This window comes from Gossypium hirsutum, chromosome A08 (assembly GCF_007990345.1).
Source record: "Gossypium hirsutum isolate 1008001.06 chromosome A08, Gossypium_hirsutum_v2.1, whole genome shotgun sequence".
Taxonomy (NCBI): Eukaryota; Viridiplantae; Streptophyta; class Magnoliopsida; order Malvales; family Malvaceae; genus Gossypium; species Gossypium hirsutum.
The window spans coordinates 8,221,936-8,239,492 of NC_053431.1; the positions used below are offsets into that span (position 1 = coordinate 8,221,936).

Below are 17,557 nucleotides of genomic sequence, written 5' to 3' on the forward strand. Positions count from 1 at the left end.
AGATTATTTTTCAAATTTGACTGAAAATAGGAGTCATATTTAACACACAATGTTTAAAATTACTCATAGCTCTCAACCCATAAATAAGAGGATAATGCATTACTTGAACCCACGTTCTCTTAGATTAGTAACAATTTCAATGCTAGTCGAGCTAAGACTCAATCAACATTAATAAATAATTTAAATAAATAATTATTTATAATTTATTTTTATCTATAATGTACATAAAAACACGAGCTTAAAAAAACTTTTGAACCGTACAATATAACCCAGTTGAATTTGTCATTTTCACTTTTTTTATTATTATAAAATTTATCAAATTTATAATAAGAGTTTTAGTTTTACCAAAATAATTGGTTAAAAATTTTACTTGATAATTAATTTATCATACTTATAAATAAAAATTATAAATCTATTAAAAGATACTTTTAAATAAATTAACGTAATAAATAAAAAATCAAATTTTATATTGCATTATTTTATATTTAAATTATTATGTTTCCATCAATAATAAAGAAAAAATTATTTTAATTTATTTTAATATAATATAATATATTTATATTAATTATATATTATCTACAAATTAATATAGTAAATTTATTGGTTATTGATAAATGTAAAAATATTAGGTTACTTGTAATGAATAATGTTTTATAAATATAATAATAGAGTTTTTATGCATTTAAACTATGTTGAATAATATTAATAGTTAAAATTTAAAAATGATTTTATTTGTTTTTTATACTTTAATATTAATTAATAATTAATAATAGCTAAAGTCATATAAAATAATATGATAAATATAACAAATATTTTATTCATTTAACTATACAACTGAATTGAATGGTAATAGATAAAATCATATTAATTATATTTTTATTTATTATATCATACAGTATTGGATTCAAATTATTATGTAAAATTAATTTCGTACTAATAAAAACTAAAAATCATATAATAAATATAAGAAGTTAGAATAATTTATTTATCACTTATAAGTAATATCTTATTATAAAATATCTTACTTATTTTATATTTCATAAAATAAAAATAACTGATAATGGTTTTTTTTAAGGGATCGATAATATATGTACCAAAAAAACAAATTTTAAGATAAAGGAATATTATTTAGAGAGATATTATCCCACCATTTCTTTCTTTTTTTCATTATAGAAAAGTGATAAATTTAAGTTTTGGTCCTTTTATTTATCTTCAATTTAAGATTTATCATTTATATTTTACTTTCTAACATAATTTAGTCATTGTATTTTTTTATAATATTATTAGTTAGTCCAAATAATTAATATCATTAAATTTCTGATTAAAATGGTATTTGGTTGTATGTAATTTGAATGCTCTAAGGGCGTTAAAGATGGACACGCAACTTCTTATTTCTTTTGAGTTTGTCAAACTTAAGTTTTAACTCTTATATTATGTTGGAACTTGAGGTTTAATCTATATATTTCAAGTTTTGACATAATTTGGTCTCTCTACTTTTATAATGTCATTAGTTAATTTAAGTATTTAATATTGTTAATTATTTCAATAAAAATATGCATATAAAGAATTTGAACCTATGCCAATTAGGTTAGTAAAACTTTAAATTTACCACTCAACTAAAGTTTTATTTTGATATTTTTATACATTTTATTTTTCTTATACACGCTTCATTACCTTCATCAATTGTATATATTAATAATGTTGTTAATTGAGATGGTGCCACAAATTAAGTTGACATCAATTTAAGATTGATGATAACACCATGATAAATACCTGTATTCATATGTTTAAATTTCGATTTACTTACAATTTAATCTATTTTTTTATTTTGATATCATAAATTTCATTATTTATTATATATTATTTTTGAACACAAATTTTTATTCTAAATACATGATTTTCATACACATATGCGTGTTATAAAATTTCTAATATTATCAAATAGACTCCTAATGTGCTCATATTATCAATGAAATCTAAATTTCGAACCAAGATTTTTTATTTGGGAGTACAATGTCACTTGCCAATTGCACATTAAACATCTAAATCAACTGCTAAACTAACAAAAAGGATACTTTGAATACTTAATTAAAATAATTTAAAAGTTTAGAACTGATTTAGAATTTAGAGTATTGTTTAAGGATGTTTCAATGGTATTAATAAGTTTTTAGAATGTGCACGTTGTGGCTGCCCTAGCCCTATTAGGGTAACAGGCTGGTCCAGTTGGGCAATTTTGTACCATTACATGAGATTATTCGTTTGCAACACCCTCTCCTTAAATTTCTCCTCAAAGTTGTTGCATTTCTCATCCAAGTCCAAGTCCAAGTCCAGTCCGGTCCTTTGCTTTGGTTTTATTGTTTGATCTGTTTACGCCACTCTCCGCCTTTTTTTCCTCTCGCTTCCCTTATCTGCATCCGCTGTATGTATATATAGTCAGGCAAAAGAATCTACATTTAAGTGGAAACTTGAATAACTTCGTTGTTGTTTTTTTTTTAACTAGATTTGTTGCGGGTGCTGCTAGTGACGAGAGAGAGAGAGAGAGAGAGAGAGAGAGAGAGAGAGAGAGAGAGAGAGTGACGGAGAAAAATGTCGAAGGCTGGTGCATTGGATCTGGCATCCGGTCTCGGCGGCAAGATCGAGAAAGCCGAAGTCCTTTCCGCTGTTGAACAGTATTCATTCTCCCCTTTTTTTAATTTTTTTTACTTTTTTAATTATGTCTTGAGAGTTGAGTATAGATCCCTCCTTTTTCAGTTTTTATGCTTTTTTTTTTGTGTTTGGTAAATGTTCATAATGAGAATAAAAGAGAAAAAAATCACTTAAGCTTTTACTTGGAATGTGGAAAGAAATATAGAAAGCATATATATTTTTTAATTGCTGTGTTTGACAGGAAAGAAAAATGATACGAAGAAATAATTTTTTTATAGAGAGAGAAATAAGATAAAAGCAATAATTATTGTGAAAAATGCCTAACGAATGTATATTTTACTTCAATCTTCACTAGATTATGACACTTCTTTCTCTCTGGATTAATGTGTCTTTTAGTTAAAGTAACTTAAAATTTCTTTCCCACTCTATGGATTAAGCTTTTTGCTTGATTTAATCTTTCTCTAGTTGCTAAGCTTATTTTCTGTGTACTTAACCTTTGATTGTTAGCATCTCTCTCTCACTCACAGGTGACGTTAGTTTGCAGTACAATCTCATTTATTACGTCCATAATAAGTTTCCATCTCCCAAATTTAAGAGTCATTAAATTTATACAACTGCACGGAACATGGACCAGGTCATGACTGGTACCTGTTTTACTTTTTGACTCTTCTGTAACTGGGTAAGGCTGACATGACGGGTTTGGTTGAAAGATACAAGTGACTATAGATTTCTATGGTGATATTATTAAGGAATTAAAAGTACCTGTGTGTCAACATGACATGACTGGCAGCTGATTTATGGGTTTCTTTTATCTTAGTTGTTAGCATCCCTTTGGTCTTCAATGGTGATTGTAATATATAAAAAAAAATTAATTTGGCAGGTCTGTTGATTTCAGTTGTTGATTTTTCTCAAAGAAGTTAGAACTTCATTTATTTCCTACTATGCAAAAAGAGTATTGGACCCTGCTATTTACTCTCAAAGCAAAAATGTAATCATAAAATGACCTCCAACTCCAACTGAAGAGCCATGTGGTGAAAGTTATTCAAAGATATCGATAGCATGCCATCAAAATATTTTGTAAATCATTAAACAAAAATAAGACATTTGTGCCCATGCAAAATCTGCTATACAGTGACCAATACCATAGGGTTGTTTGTAGTTACTTAGAACTCATACTGTGTATACTTACATTATGCGCGATCACTTGAAATGCTGTCTTTTACTCTTTAGATTTTTGCTATTGTTTTTGAAATTTATATGAGATTATTTTAATGCTTCAGGTATGAGCGATATCATGTCTTTTATGGAGGCGAAGAGGAAGAGAGAAAAGCCAACTACACTGACATGGTCAGAATAGCTTCTTTTACCAATTTTGCTTTCAGCTATCCTTGCAACCTACTGCTTGGTTTTTTACTTTTAGCTCATTTTCAACCTTTTCTGTTAGTTATGAATTAGGAGCTTGGATATTTGCTTTGTTGTTTTGTTTGACTGTATTACTTACACTGGCAGATATAGTTGTCTATTTCTTCAAGCCATATGATGATCTGATACCTGCTATTTTGTCTTAAACTAATGAATACTGTATTCTCACTTGCAGTTTTATTGGAATGGTAAAGTTGAATTAGGATTTGATTGCATGTGCAAACACTCATTTGATGTTATGAATTCAGGTTAACAAATACTATGATCTTGTTACCAGCTTTTATGAGTTTGGATGGGGTGAATCTTTCCATTTTGCTCCCAGGTATCCATTCATTCACCTCTATCTTGTGTATGCAAGGAATGTGGTACAGTTGCTTTTTCAAGTCACTGTTGATCATTATCATAAAATTTGTTTCTGCAGATGGAATGGGGAGTCTCTCAAAGAAAGCATAAAGCGGCATGAACATTTTCTTGCTTTACAACTTGGGTTGAAGCCTGGACACAAGGTTTTCCCACTTCATTAGAGCATGGAGCTATTACTTGAGTTTTCTGTTACGTATGATTTTTGACTTGAGATTTTACATTTTCTTTTAGGTGTTGGATGTTGGATGTGGAATTGGTGGACCACTTAGAGAAATTGCTCGATTCAGGTAAATAGCAGTTTGTTTTCAAAGCCCTTTTGCTTTATTTCATCTTCCTTTTATGTATTTTTCCTTGTTTATTTGTATCCTTTTTGTAGTTTATATTGCTTAATAGGCTAGTTTTCTTTGTTCTACGTGTATGTGTATGGATGAGCATGGAGACTAGAGTCATCTGATATCAGTTGTTTTTTTTCATTAAACCTGTGTTTTCTCATTATTTCTTAAAATTTTTTTGGCTGAATAAATAATTAAGCTCAAATTAGGGGGGAAATGTTGCAATTATCTTGTAAGGTAAGCTAACTTCTGTTGGTGTTTCATAGCTGTTGAGCCTTTGCCCTGTTTCATCGGATGGTATTGTAGTTGTAGCAATATATTTTTTGAATAAATCATGACTAGTTTATTTGTAGTTGATATTCTTATCTAGAGAATGCCTTGAAGGACTCTTAAGTCATGTTTTTCTGCTGATTGCTGCAGTTCCACATCGGTCACTGGGATAAACAACAATGAATATCAAATAACAAGAGGGAAGGTGAATATCTCTTCATTCTCAATAGAAACGTTCATGGATATGCAGCAGATAGGCTTTTTATTTCTCTGTTCATTTTTCTTTTTAACTCTTGTTTCTGATTCTCAGTTTATTGATCTTTGAAATTATTATTAGCTGCATTGGGTTGATAAAAGAAGGGTAACATTTTAAGAACTTCTCAAGTTTTTAAAAAGTGATGGATCATAGTTATGTTAGTTTCTTTATTTTGTTTTTGTGTTTCATGTTGTGTCTAGGTTTTCGCTTGACTACTGTAAAATTTACTTTTTTGATTATTAAAAATGTGAATATTTTAGGAATTAAACCGCATTGCTGGAGTGGAAAAGACTTGCAACTTTGTGAAGGTTGGTAATTTTCTGTGTCAAGTTTTATTATTGTTGCACTCAAGTTTACATTATGTCTGTTATTATTCCCTATTTTACAATTTTTCATACAACATGCAATAAAGGTTTTTTCACGAGGCACAGTAGTGGTATGGCTGATTTTCCCTTTTTGTTATCTAATGCAGGCTGACTTCATGAAGATGCCATTTCCTGACAGCGCCTTTGATGCAGTTTACGCAATTGAAGCTACTTGCCATGCTCCGGATGCGGTATGTCAATTTAAAATTCCCCCATCACACTCAAGATCATTTTCATCTTGGATGGAATGAATTATGAAGTTTCCATTATTTAGATTTGATTTGATTTGGTTTGATTTAATTGTTTTCATATTATACCACTTTATTGATGTGATTGTTGTCTGTCATGACATAGTATGGCTGCTACAAGGAGATTTACAGAGTACTAAAGCCGGGACAGTATTTTGCTGCATATGAGTGGTGCATGACAGATTCATTTGATCCAAATAACTCAGAACATCAGAAAATTAAGGTGGGCATCTTAAGGGCATTAAAATGCAACCGGTTTGTTATGCATCCATGAGTTTAGCTTAAATGATAGTTTTTGTTTATACAGGCTGAAATTGAGATTGGTGATGGTCTTCCGGATATCAGGTTGACTGGACAGTGCCTGGAAGCTCTAAAAGAGGCTGGTTTTGAGGTGAACTCTTACTTTGGTCTCTGCCCTTTGTCCCTACCTTTTTATCTTTTAATATTGTTAACCATTTTCATATTGTATTCTAGATAATTTGGGAGAAAGATCTTGCTGTTGGCTCTCCACTCCCTTGGTACTTGCCTTTGGATACAAGCCACTTCTCATTGAGTAGCTTCCGTCTAACATCTGTTGGACGCTTCATCACCAGAAATATGGTAAAAGCTACGAAACATTACATTGTTCCACTCTAATGATGCTCATCATGAAGTAACAATGGACTCAATGTTAAGATCATAAGCACTTACCAGTACTTTTATCCATTTCTTTGCAGGTAAAGGCTCTAGAATTTGTGGGATTAGCTCCCAAGGGAAGTCAAAGAGTTCAAGATTTTCTAGAGAAAGCTGCAGAAGGGTTGGTTGAAGGTGGTAGGTGAGTTACATTACTGAGTCCTATTTCCCATGATTACTTCATCTTAATCGGTATTTAAAAAATTAAAAACTAAATAAACGAGATGGGTAACGGTTTCTTATGGTTCTCTGTCTGGGTCCAATTAATATGCTAACATTATGTTAATTTTTGTTTTGGTTTTCAATTTCAGGAAAGAGATATTTACGCCTATGTATTTCTTTTTGGCCCGAAAGCCACTTTCGGAGAGCCAGTGATGCATCGATGTAGGGGGTGAAAACTGGGTGAATCTATCAAATATGAACTTAAGCTGGTTGTTTGGTTCCATCGTCTGTAACAGTTTTAGAGACTTGGTGTTTATTAGCTAGTTGATTTCCGTTATTTTCATTTATAGAAGTTACTGGATTATGTGAAACATATAAATTTATCCTTATTCCATGTTTTTAAGTTGTTGAAATCTCTAGCGGAATGTTCAATATTTTGAATATATTTGTTGGATAATTATTACTTATTTGAATTATTAATATTAACCAAAATACATCTTCGGTCTATAGAATACAGTATAAAATTAACCAAAACACAGACATCATGATTCCAATCTATGGCGGGTATAATATGGAAATATTTTGGGTATATTTGGATTGAAAAAAATTTGTCCTTATGTTAAAATATACCGTTGATAATGCAAATATGTTGATTTTTAAAGAAACTATTGTTTTGTTGTTAGTATAAGTTGTTAGTATAAGAAGATGTGGGGTGCATTATCATATTTTAAGGGTTGGGGGCTATAGTTAATTTTAGACATTGTATAAAAATTAGTAGACATGATAAAGTATCTCTAATGAATTTAATGGTAAAAAAAGAAATGATTTTTAGTGCTTGAATATAAAGGGTTCAAGGAAGTTCAAAAGCCATAAACTCTAAATATATACTTTTACCAATGTTAATTTTTGGATTAGTACAATATTTAGAGCATGTACTTGACAATTATTTTCAAATTTTGTTTTTGTTTTATTTTAGTCTTTGAACATATTTCTTGCAATATGACTTGTAATTTTTTTATTCAAGTTAATCTTTGAATTTAACAATTGAAATTTTTTCTATCTAAATTAATCATTGATATTTTCTTAAAAAAGTTTAAATTCTAATATGATATTAAGTTGAAAAACATTTAAATCCCATTAGCAGATTCAAACCCAAATTTTGCATTAACCCATTATTTAAAAAAAAGAAGAAGCTATGTTCCAACATTTATTATTAGTTATTTTTGGTTAATAAATGTAGTTAGAATTTGTTATGGATTAAATGGGACATGCCTACTGACACTAACTGAGGTCTTCTTTCAACGTCTTGGGATTGCTGATTAACGACTGATCTTGAATTGATTGCTTCTTTTCTTCGTAACTCACTACTACATAATTGTATTAATATATTTTTGAAAGAAAATTGTGTATATATAAAAATATTCCAAAATTTGGGGTTTCGGCTCACCGATGAAACCTCATCTCACATCTAATGGATCGACTCATTAATTCCTGACTCCCTTCCCCATGCTTCCCTTCCGTTCGGCCTCTCATTTTCGTAACTTCTTTATTACTATCAGCTTGTATTTCACTCACCAATGCTGCGAAGTCCCCTTAGCGCCGTCAACTTAAGTTGCCCCCTGTCAGTCTCCTCACCGCCCACCACTTGTTCGACAAAAATCCGCCCTCAACAGCTCGTTCGCTCATCAAACCGAAGCTCCGTGTACTGCCTGACGGGGTCCCAGAAAGATTCCAAGGACGCATTGTCTCGGATTATAAGAAGGGAGGCTGCTATTGAAGGCATTGGGAGGAAAGCCAAGTCCAAGAAGCAGCGCAAGAGGCTTTGGCCTAAGGCTGTCTTGGAGGCTCTCGATGAAGCCATAAAGGACAACGCTTGGTACTCTGCTCTTGAGGTTTGTCATTTATGGACTGGGTTGTTTCATTCTCTTCTCCTGTCAACTGTTTTGCCTTACTTCGTAAATAATATTTATATAAGATGGGTTACAACATATTTTATTACTCGCTTGTTTCATAGATATTTGCACTTCTACGTAAGCAACAGTGGTACGAGCCTAGATGCCAAACATACACAAAATTGATAGTGATGTTGGGTAAATGCAAGCAACCCGAGCAAGCCAGTTTGCTATTCGAAACAATGCTTTCGGAAGGACTTAAACCCGCCATTGATGTCTATACTGCTCTTGTACATGCATATGGCAAAAGTGGCCTCATTGACAAGGCTTTTTCTGCTGTTGAAGATATGAAATCAGTCTTTGACTGCAAACCTGATGTATATACTTACTCCATTCTAATCGACTCTTGTGTGAAACATCGCCGCTTTGATCTCATCAGTAGAATTCTTGCAGAGATGTCTTATCTAGGAATTGGGTTTAGCACTGTTACATACAATACTATTATTGATGGATATGGTAAGGCTGAATTGTTTGAGGATATGGAGAACTTATTGACAGATATGATTGAAAGTGGTGATTCCCTGCCTGATATTTTCACCTTCAATTCTATTATTGGGGCTTATGGAAACAGTGGGCAGATTGAGAAGATGGAAAAGTGGTATGAAGAATTTCAGCTAATGGGGATAAGACCTGACATTAACACTTTCAACATCCTTATTAAATCTTTTGGGAAAACAGGCATGTATGAGAAGATGGGTTCGGTCATGAAGTTCATGAGTAAAAGATTTTTCTCCCCCACCATTGTTACTTATAATATTGTTATTGAAGTATTAGGAAAGGCCGGAAAGATTGAGAAGATGGAGGAATATTTCAAGGAAATGAAGCATAAAGGAATGAAGCCAAATGCTATTACGTATTGTTCTCTTGTTAGTGCTTACTCTAAGGCTGGGTTAATTAAGAAGGTTGGTTCAATTTTGAGGCAGGTGGAGAATTCTGATGTGATACTCGATACCCCTTTTTTTAACAGTATCATCAGTGCCTATGGTCAGGTTGATGACATTAGTATCATCAGTGCCTATGGTCAGGTTGATGACATTAAAAGGATGGCTGAATTGTTTATGTTGATGAAAGAGAAAAAATGCATGCCGGATAACATCACTTTTGCAACTATGATTCAAGCCTACAACACTCAAGGCATGATTGAAGCTGCTCAAGATTTACAAAACAAGTTGATCAACAACACAAGCAAATGTTTAGGTATGTTTGAGCATTGGCTCAAATGCTCTGTCCTATCTGTGTAATTCTATACTTTTCTAACTTCAAATCAACTTCAGATATTTTCTGTTCTGTTTAATACTTGTCAAGAATTGAACTTAAAGGTCATTTAACTACAAGCTCTTTTCGTAGTCTCTATTGTCTGTATCCAATAGAAAGAACAGCACTAAGCAAATGGTGACAATTAATATTTGACTCCTGATTTGTGGTTTCTGTTTTTTTGTGATTTAGTAAACAGATTATTAATTGGATCAAGTTGCTCAAATCAAAGCGTTCAATGAGACAAATGTTGTATTTTGCAAGACCACGTTTCTTACATGATTGCTGTTTTCTTGAAATTTTGGCAGTTATGGTGAAGGAGATGAGAAGAATGAGGTCATGTGATCTGTGAATTAGGATGCAATGTTGAAGGTGATGGAGATGGTAGAGATGAGATTTTAAGTGGAGTATGATTGAAGAAACTGCCTTCAATGATGGTACTCAAATGGAATGCCGATTCAAGTAAAACAATTCCTTTATTTGATTGAGATGTGTCCATTAGATGGATTAACTAAAGAACTATGATTATGAAATGGGCATGTACCAATCAGATAAACATACTTGGAAAAGTAATGTGTAGGACAATAATCATTGAAGAATGTTGATTTGCAACTTGCAGTTTCTGTAGAAGGTGCGGGGAGCAATGAGAGGAAGATGGTTGTCGAACTGATGACTACTGAGGAAGGAGGCTGGTACTACTTTCTAACCATGCCCTTCCTTCCGTTACTTTTGTATATCATTGCATTGCATTTGTATTTTTAAGGCCTTAGGGGGGAAAAGTTCCTAATTAGTGGAATGTAAATCTGTTTGTCATAGTGTAATGCGAAAGAAAGCAAAACCATTTGTTATATATACTAGTATGTAAATATTTTGTGTTGGAACAGGATCAGGTATAGCCGTTAGGTTTGGGTACTTTGTGTTGAATTGGGGCCATTCATGGTTGACAGTTGAGACCTTTCTCTCTCTCTAACTGAACCAACTAAGAAACTTCTAATGGAGCTATCAATCTGAGCAGACACCCTGATGAGCACAGGCAGAGCCCAATAATATGAAACTTTTTTAACTTTCTGAAGCCGAAGCAGCATTGGGGTGCAAACTTTAACCAATGTCCTCTCTTAACTCGAACTCATGCAATACAAGAGTAGGTATATACATTTACACATTGCAGGTGAAATCTGAGTTGGTAGGGTTTGGGACATCATTGCAAGGCATGTGTAGCTAAGATCACCCTTTTGTTTGAGGGATATGGAGTTGTTAATGAGTTCTTAGTACTGTCATGTTTACGGCCACGCTTCTAACAGAACTGTAAGCAACGCATGAAGAAGATATTAAGTAATGGCATGAATTTGATCTTTATAGTGAATCTGTCCAAATATAATTTGATTTGTTAATTTCATACTATAATAAATGTCATCAAAGATGTGAGAGATAAGCTTAGGTTGAATTTTCTTTTTTAATTGAATAGCAACTTAAGAAATTAACCGATTGTAATGATGGGTATATTTGGAACAGCCACACAGAAAAAGTCCATGTCCTTAAGAAATTTCTAATATCAAGAAAGAAAGGAAATGATCTTCTTAGTTCCTTGGGATTACTAAATTTAATTTTTTTTTAAAAAGTTCTAATTGGATTTGTTCTAAAAACGAACTGGGAACATTCTATAGAGTCATTAAATTCAAAGAAACCCAAATTAGTCAAGGCCAATAAGGCAATAAAAGATAATATATTCCAAAGTTATCAACTCAAGAAAAAACCATAGGCTTTAGCACATGGTTTTGGGTCTCATTTTAAGGGTTAAGTCAAAATATTAAATGTAGCCCACTGAAATACAGGTCAAGCCAACCAGCCATCGTAAACTTCCCTGGCCTGCCTTTTTCATATAAATACTCAAATTGCACTTTCAATCACCAAATTCTGCCTATACAAAACAAATCCACCCTACAGTTTTTCAAGGTTTATTTTCACCAACCACACGAAAAAAGAAAAAAGTGTTCATTATGGGGCGTTGGATGAAGCCAGAGGTATGGACAAAATGAATAATTTATATTTTATTATTTTATTTTCTTTGGTTAATTGGCTTTTTTTTTTCTTAGGTGTACCCTCTAGTAGGAGCCATGGCCTTTGTAACTAGCATGTGTATCTTTCAGCTTACAAGGAACGTTTTCTTAAATCCTGCTGCCAGGTACTTTTTTGTTTTTTAATCATAATTTTTCTTACGTAAACAAGTATATTTTTGGGTCTCAAAATTGTTAATTTTTTGCAGGATCAACAAATCTGATCGTAGCCAAGCAGTGCTAGAAAACTATAAGGAAGGAGAAAAATATGCAGAACATGGGCTTCGTAAATTCCTAAGAACACGTCCCCCTGAAGTCATGCCAGCCATTAACCATTTCTTCTCTGAAGATAAATGAGCAGTTCAAATGGATTATACCCTCTCTGGTTTACATGAATTTGTGTATGAATAACAAGATATCAATATGTATTTTGCATTTTTTTGGGGTTTTATTTGGATTGAATAAAGAACTAAGGTTTATATTTATATTTGTATATAACAAATTATTTACTACATATGACACATGTAGGTTGCTATAACTAGGCTGAAATTGCAAGATTCCAAAATATGAGCACAAAATAATTACAATCTTTACTTGGATAATTCGGACGCAACGTAACAATATAATATATGAAAAAGATAATTAAAGTGACGTTTATTAGAAAAATTATAAGAAGAGCGGGGCTGCTGTTGAGGGCATTGAGAGCAAAGCAGGCTGTTTTGGTGGCTCTGGATGCTATATTGATGTCATTCATAGTCTATAAACTTTAAAATCTTCAAATTAATAATATTTCAATCATTCTACTCACATATATGATGGAAAAAAATTTAATTAATCTAAACAAAATTTCACAGATTAAAGTAAAAAACCAGATGCTGATAGATTAAAAAACTCCTATGACAATAGGTATGTTGTATGTTAGAGATATCCAAACGTTTGTAGTAAATAAAAAAATAACAAGTATTTATATTTTTAAGTAGATGTCGATAATGCTATGTATAACTCTCATTGATAAGGTTAGAGTATGGTGATTTTAGGAGATAAAAGCAAAACAAAGCATATATTTAGGGTTACCGAATTATATAAAGCAGTTTTTATTAATTTTCCCAATAACAATGGTTGGACACTTTAAAGACCAACGTTCAGACTTTGTTGTTATCATTTCCTCTCCTAATTTTATAATAATTTCATGAAAAACAATCAAACAAATTATTTATAGCCGAACAAAAACAACATTTTTGAAATTCAACTATCAAAATTGAATTACATTCCAAAACTCATATTACAAAATATCATATATATATACCTAATTTGAGAAATCAGGGGACAAAAAATCTAAGCAAGAATGACAAATGTGATAAATTATTTGGGATACAGAAAATATGTTAAGCTCAAAATTATGAACGGTTTCATTCATATAAATCTTGGATCTTAATTCATTTTAGATGATTTCAGTAAATTCCTGAAGTTACCTTTGTGTTGCTAATCAAACAGCCTAAACAACATTTACAAGAAATAAAATATCTCCAGTTACAAAATTCGGATTCCAGCTTCGTTTAGTTCCTCTTAGTGTAGCATGACATTTGTAGCTACCTGTTTTGGATCCATCCAACCTTCAACAAAATCTAAGTCAATATCCTTGTCTAGGCGGGGTTAAATTAGAAAATTTAGATTTTGGGTTAATTTTTAAAAAAATTAAAATGTTTATAAAAGTCATATAAATTAATACATAATATTAACCTTTGATAAACCAATGTATATGGGTTAAATATAAGACTATTATAACACTAAACAATAACTAAAAGAAAAAGTTTTCGTGAAACCGATATATAACAAGTAAAAGAAAATCATTTAAGTGCTTTTTGGTGTTACTAGAATGCAATATATCAATTTTCAAACATAAGATTCATAATAATCACACTAGTAACAATAATTTCTAAATAAAAATGCTAAATTTTTAATCAATATTCAAGAAGTTCAAGATTATAAATAAAAAATTCATTTCCTTGCACAAGAGATTTGAAAATAAATAGACAGATTGCTTCTTTTTCAAACAATTCTCTAAACAACTAGTTCAAACACGATTTTGGACAAGGTTGTGAACAGAAATAAAAACAATACAGATAAGGAGAGTAAAGAGAGATAAACACACAAGGTTTATTTACGCAATTCGAAAACAATCCTATTTTGTGGAGTCTTACTTAGTAAATGATTTATTCAACAATTAATCTAACAATCTATTGGTTAAAGCCTAATCTACCATTACACAAATAAGTAATTGTAGCTTCAATAGCTAGTCGTAACTTGTTACATCCACTCACCCAAAACTTCACTTACAATCAGATATAAATCCTCTCAAAGAATGCCTATAATATGAGTGTAAAATACAAGAAACATCATAGCAAAGATCCCAATGATATCAACATGAAACACTCTTCGAAAAGGTGCATCCATTCACGTGAATAAGCTGCGTATTTATAGGCCAATTGAGGTAGCCTTCCAAATAAGATTTTGTAAAGATAAATACTCTATTTTGGTGCAATATAATTCAAGATAAAATCCTCCAAAATATATTCCAAGACACAACCTTATTTTCCAAATAAAATCATTACTTTAATCCATAAGATAAGCCTTAATAGATAATACATGTCGATCTCATGCCTTCCTTAACCAACCAAATTCGATCACCATGGTTTGATATGAAATGAAACTCATGTAAAATCCAGGTTATGCCTCGGAGCTGGGTACAATGATATATCGGGTTAGGAAATATTAGGAAATTTTCGAAAAATATAAAATAGGAATTTTGAGTGTCAATTTAGAAAATAGTTAAAGCTAATAAGAAATTAAGTAATGCTTATTAGATGAGAAAACTTGATTTAGGACATTGACTAAATTGTAGGAAAATAAAAATTGATGGGGCAAAAGTGAGAAAATCAAAATTTTGAAATGATTACATGGAATTGGTGGAAAAAAGAGTAAGGACTAGGAGTGAAGTTTTACTAAAATAAGGTATGTTTCACATATGGTATTATGGAAAAAGGTAAAAGGACAAAATGGTAATTAGTTAAATTAAATAATTATGGAAACATACTAATTAAAGGATGAAATTGTGTTGAAATGAGATTGGTGTATTAATTTGCAAATTAATAAAAATTGATTATTAAATTAAGAGATATGTTAGTGGAATTGTGTAGAAAATTGAATGAAAAAAATGAAAAGTCATTCATCTTTCTCATTCTCACACCACCACCATTTTCCTCCATCATTTGGACTTTTGTTTTTATTACATTTAGGTCTTTCCATAATTTTTGAACCTTTCCAAGCTTATTTCTTCAAGTTTCTTTCATGTTTCCTTAGCAAAATCAATAGAGGAGTTTACTAGCTACCTTAATTTCATGAGAAGAGTCTTCATATATGTACTGAAGGAGAGAGAAAGTAAGAATAAGGTTGTGATTTCAAGTGACTAAGGTAAGAGATGATGAAATCTTCATGGCATACATGTTTATTTCAATAAAATAACATAGAAAAGTTATTTGATTGTGGTTTTAACAGAATATATTATATATTTTGATATGGAATTGAAGAAAAGAGAAGAAGGGTGAGGATCAAATTGAAGAAAAAGGAAAAGAGGTGATCAAGAAGTAAGAAGAAATGTCACCTTATTATCCAAGCTTTGGTTGTAAGTACTTCTAGAATTTTACCTTGTTTAGTTTTAATTTAGCAAAAAATTGTGCTATTTAGATGTTTTAATTACTAGTATTATATGAATTTATGAAATAATTGTTGATGGAAATCTATGGAAATCTATGTAAATTATGTATATTCTATTTTATGATGTGAAAATGAAGTAATTCATAATATTGGTAAAAAAAGAGGCTAAATTGAAAAGAAAGTAAAATATGTCATAATAATTTGAAATGTTAAAAAGAGGGTTTATATGAAATATATTAAAGTTATGATGTTATGAATATTAATTGTGTGATGAAATCTACAAGTTTGACATATATATAATCGAGGACTAAATGGTGAAAAGTTACAAATTACAGTGTATCTTTTGAAACATATAAAATGCTGCAATTCGTTGGAAGTAAATCCCATGTAGATGAGATGTGAACTATTAGGATATATATATGGCATGCAATTAAGGGTATTTAGCGCACCCTCTGTTTTTTAGCACTTCAGTTCCCTCCGTTCTGAAATTGCACTTTGGTGCATCTCCGTTCTGTTAATGCACTTTGGTATGACTATGTATTTGTTTTGCCCAAACAAAATGTGGTATAAACAAACAAAAATGTAACATGGTAAGTTATGGTAAATGTTTGCAAAGAAAAAAATTGAATTAATGATAGTGATGAACAAAACTTAATATATATGAATGTAACGCATAGTAGCTTATAAAACTAATATTTTTTAAAAAATTCTTGATGTACTTACTAAGCCTTCACCATCTTAATGCATTTATTTTTAACATGTAGGTTGAAAATAGATTTGAAAAGTTAGAACTGAGGTCATGGTCGGCTCATCTTATCATATTGCCAAGCTTAGAGAAGAGTATGGCACTAAATTTTGGTTTAGTTTGACATGTACATAGGCTAAATAGTGTTTGAATGGGTATGAAGACAAAAATGTAAATTTGCAAACTTTATAAATTCTGAGAACTTAAACAGAAACTCAATATGCTTGTGGTGTATAATAATAAGTGAATGGTATGAATGATTTATATGCTTAAATTGTAAATATGTTTTGTAACACCCCACGTTTGACCCGTTCATCGGATCCAGGTATGGAGCGTCACGAGCAGAACCATTGAAAACATTAAACCTTTCCTTTAAACCAACATTTTGCTTAGGTGGGTACCCATTTACCAGAGGGGTATTCAACTAACTTGAAAACATAAATGATTGAAATCAAAATGTAAAATGGTACCATGCCACTTTAACGGTTTAAAGTTACGAGTATATAGCCTTTGAAGGCAACTTAGAAATTATTCATAAAATCAAACAAAATTTCCTTTCGAGTTATTACTCGAGCTTGTAGATTAAAACTTTACTCAAATTAATTCAAAAATACCATAATCCACAATTAATCTTAAGCCAAAAAGGCTATCAGTAAACATTCAAAGTAGAAAATATCGTTTCAAAATATAGTTTAATGATTTTTAAATGGCAGCATCTAACAATCATCATAGTACTCCTAACAAGTACATGTTAGTCATGAAAACAAAGAAGGATCATAAATGGACGTAGATATGGTGTTTCCCTTCCATCACTACGTTCAACCTAAAAACCTAAAATTAAAAAGGAAAAACAGAGTAAGTTCGTAAGAACTTAGTGAGCTCTTGGAACATACATCCCACAATATCCACTATCAAGAAATAAAAATTAAAACTCGAACTGACAAACCGACAAGCCATACTTGGCAGATACAAATTTTTATGATTAGGAGTTTTCGCTAATGGATATTACCATGATCAGACTTAGTCTACCAGGTTACTCTATCTACTTTAGGAAACTCACCTATGACAGACACGAGCATATTTGCTCTATGAATACATCACT

At 31.2% G+C, this 17,557-nt stretch overlaps 3 protein-coding genes across 8 annotated transcripts; all 3 read left to right on the top strand.

Annotated features, from left to right (window-relative positions):
* The first annotated feature begins 2,185 nt into the window (after window positions 1-2,185).
* LOC107950679 (cycloartenol-C-24-methyltransferase) lies at window positions 2,186-7,149 on the top strand. 2 transcript variants are annotated; one of them, XM_016885572.2, is made up of 14 exons: window positions 2,186-2,419; window positions 2,501-2,669; window positions 3,927-3,993; window positions 4,317-4,390; window positions 4,490-4,574; window positions 4,663-4,718; window positions 5,184-5,238; window positions 5,550-5,597; window positions 5,762-5,845; window positions 6,009-6,125; window positions 6,210-6,293; window positions 6,377-6,502; window positions 6,619-6,716; window positions 6,886-7,149. In XM_016885572.2, exons 2-14 carry the CDS (start codon window positions 2,587-2,589, stop codon window positions 6,947-6,949), a joined length of 1,041 nt encoding a protein of 346 aa, XP_016741061.1. In that variant the 5' UTR covers window positions 2,186-2,419; window positions 2,501-2,586; the 3' UTR covers window positions 6,950-7,149. The 2 variants fall into 2 exon arrangements, with proteins under 2 accessions (XP_016741061.1, NP_001314506.1); NM_001327577.1 differs by lacking the exon at window positions 2,186-2,419 and having other exon boundaries at window positions 2,468-2,669.
* An 830-nt stretch (window positions 7,150-7,979) lies between these two features.
* On the top strand, window positions 7,980-11,641 carry LOC107950686 (pentatricopeptide repeat-containing protein At3g53170). 5 transcript variants are annotated; one of them, XR_005900091.1, is made up of 5 exons: window positions 7,992-8,628; window positions 8,751-9,885; window positions 10,251-10,379; window positions 10,562-10,634; window positions 10,827-11,641. XR_005900091.1 is itself a non-coding variant. In XM_041075799.1 (4 exons), exons 1-4 carry the CDS (start codon window positions 8,314-8,316, stop codon window positions 10,292-10,294), a joined length of 1,458 nt encoding a protein of 485 aa, XP_040931733.1. In that variant the 5' UTR covers window positions 7,990-8,313; the 3' UTR covers window positions 10,295-10,818. The 5 variants fall into 5 exon arrangements, 2 of the variants coding, with proteins under 2 accessions (XP_016741082.1, XP_040931733.1); XM_041075799.1 differs by lacking the exon at window positions 10,827-11,641 and having other exon boundaries at window positions 7,990-8,628; window positions 8,751-9,677; window positions 9,714-9,885; window positions 10,251-10,818; XR_005900089.1 differs by having other exon boundaries at window positions 10,251-10,634.
* Window positions 11,642-11,837: 196 nt separating this feature from the next.
* On the top strand, window positions 11,838-12,481 carry LOC107953709 (uncharacterized). The gene is made up of 3 exons (XM_016889099.1): window positions 11,838-11,963; window positions 12,036-12,124; window positions 12,206-12,481. The coding sequence occupies exons 1-3, from the start codon at window positions 11,940-11,942 to the stop codon at window positions 12,351-12,353; spliced, it is 261 nt and encodes an 86-aa protein (XP_016744588.1). The 5' UTR covers window positions 11,838-11,939; the 3' UTR covers window positions 12,354-12,481.
* The last annotated feature ends 5,076 nt before the right edge of the window (window positions 12,482-17,557 follow it).

Coding starts and splice junctions, on each gene's coding strand:
- LOC107950686 (XM_016885593.2), top strand. CDS start 8,314: ATGCTGCGAAGTCCCCTTAGCGCCGTCAACTTAAGTTGCCCCCTGTCA. Junction 8,629..8,750: donor CTTGGTACTCTGCTCTTGAG/GTTTGTCATTTA, acceptor CTTGTTTCATAG/ATATTTGCACTTCTACGTAA. Junction 9,886..10,250: donor CAACACAAGCAAATGTTTAG/GTATGTTTGAGC, acceptor AAATTTTGGCAG/TTATGGTGAAGGAGATGAGA.
- LOC107950679 (XM_016885572.2), top strand. CDS start 2,587: ATGTCGAAGGCTGGTGCATTGGATCTGGCATCCGGTCTCGGCGGCAAG. Junction 4,719..5,183: donor AGAGAAATTGCTCGATTCAG/GTAAATAGCAGT, acceptor TGATTGCTGCAG/TTCCACATCGGTCACTGGGA. Junction 6,294..6,376: donor TAAAAGAGGCTGGTTTTGAG/GTGAACTCTTAC, acceptor ATTGTATTCTAG/ATAATTTGGGAGAAAGATCT.
- LOC107953709 (XM_016889099.1), top strand. CDS start 11,940: ATGGGGCGTTGGATGAAGCCAGAG. Junction 11,964..12,035: donor GGCGTTGGATGAAGCCAGAG/GTATGGACAAAA, acceptor TTTTTTTCTTAG/GTGTACCCTCTAGTAGGAGC. Junction 12,125..12,205: donor TTCTTAAATCCTGCTGCCAG/GTACTTTTTTGT, acceptor AATTTTTTGCAG/GATCAACAAATCTGATCGTA.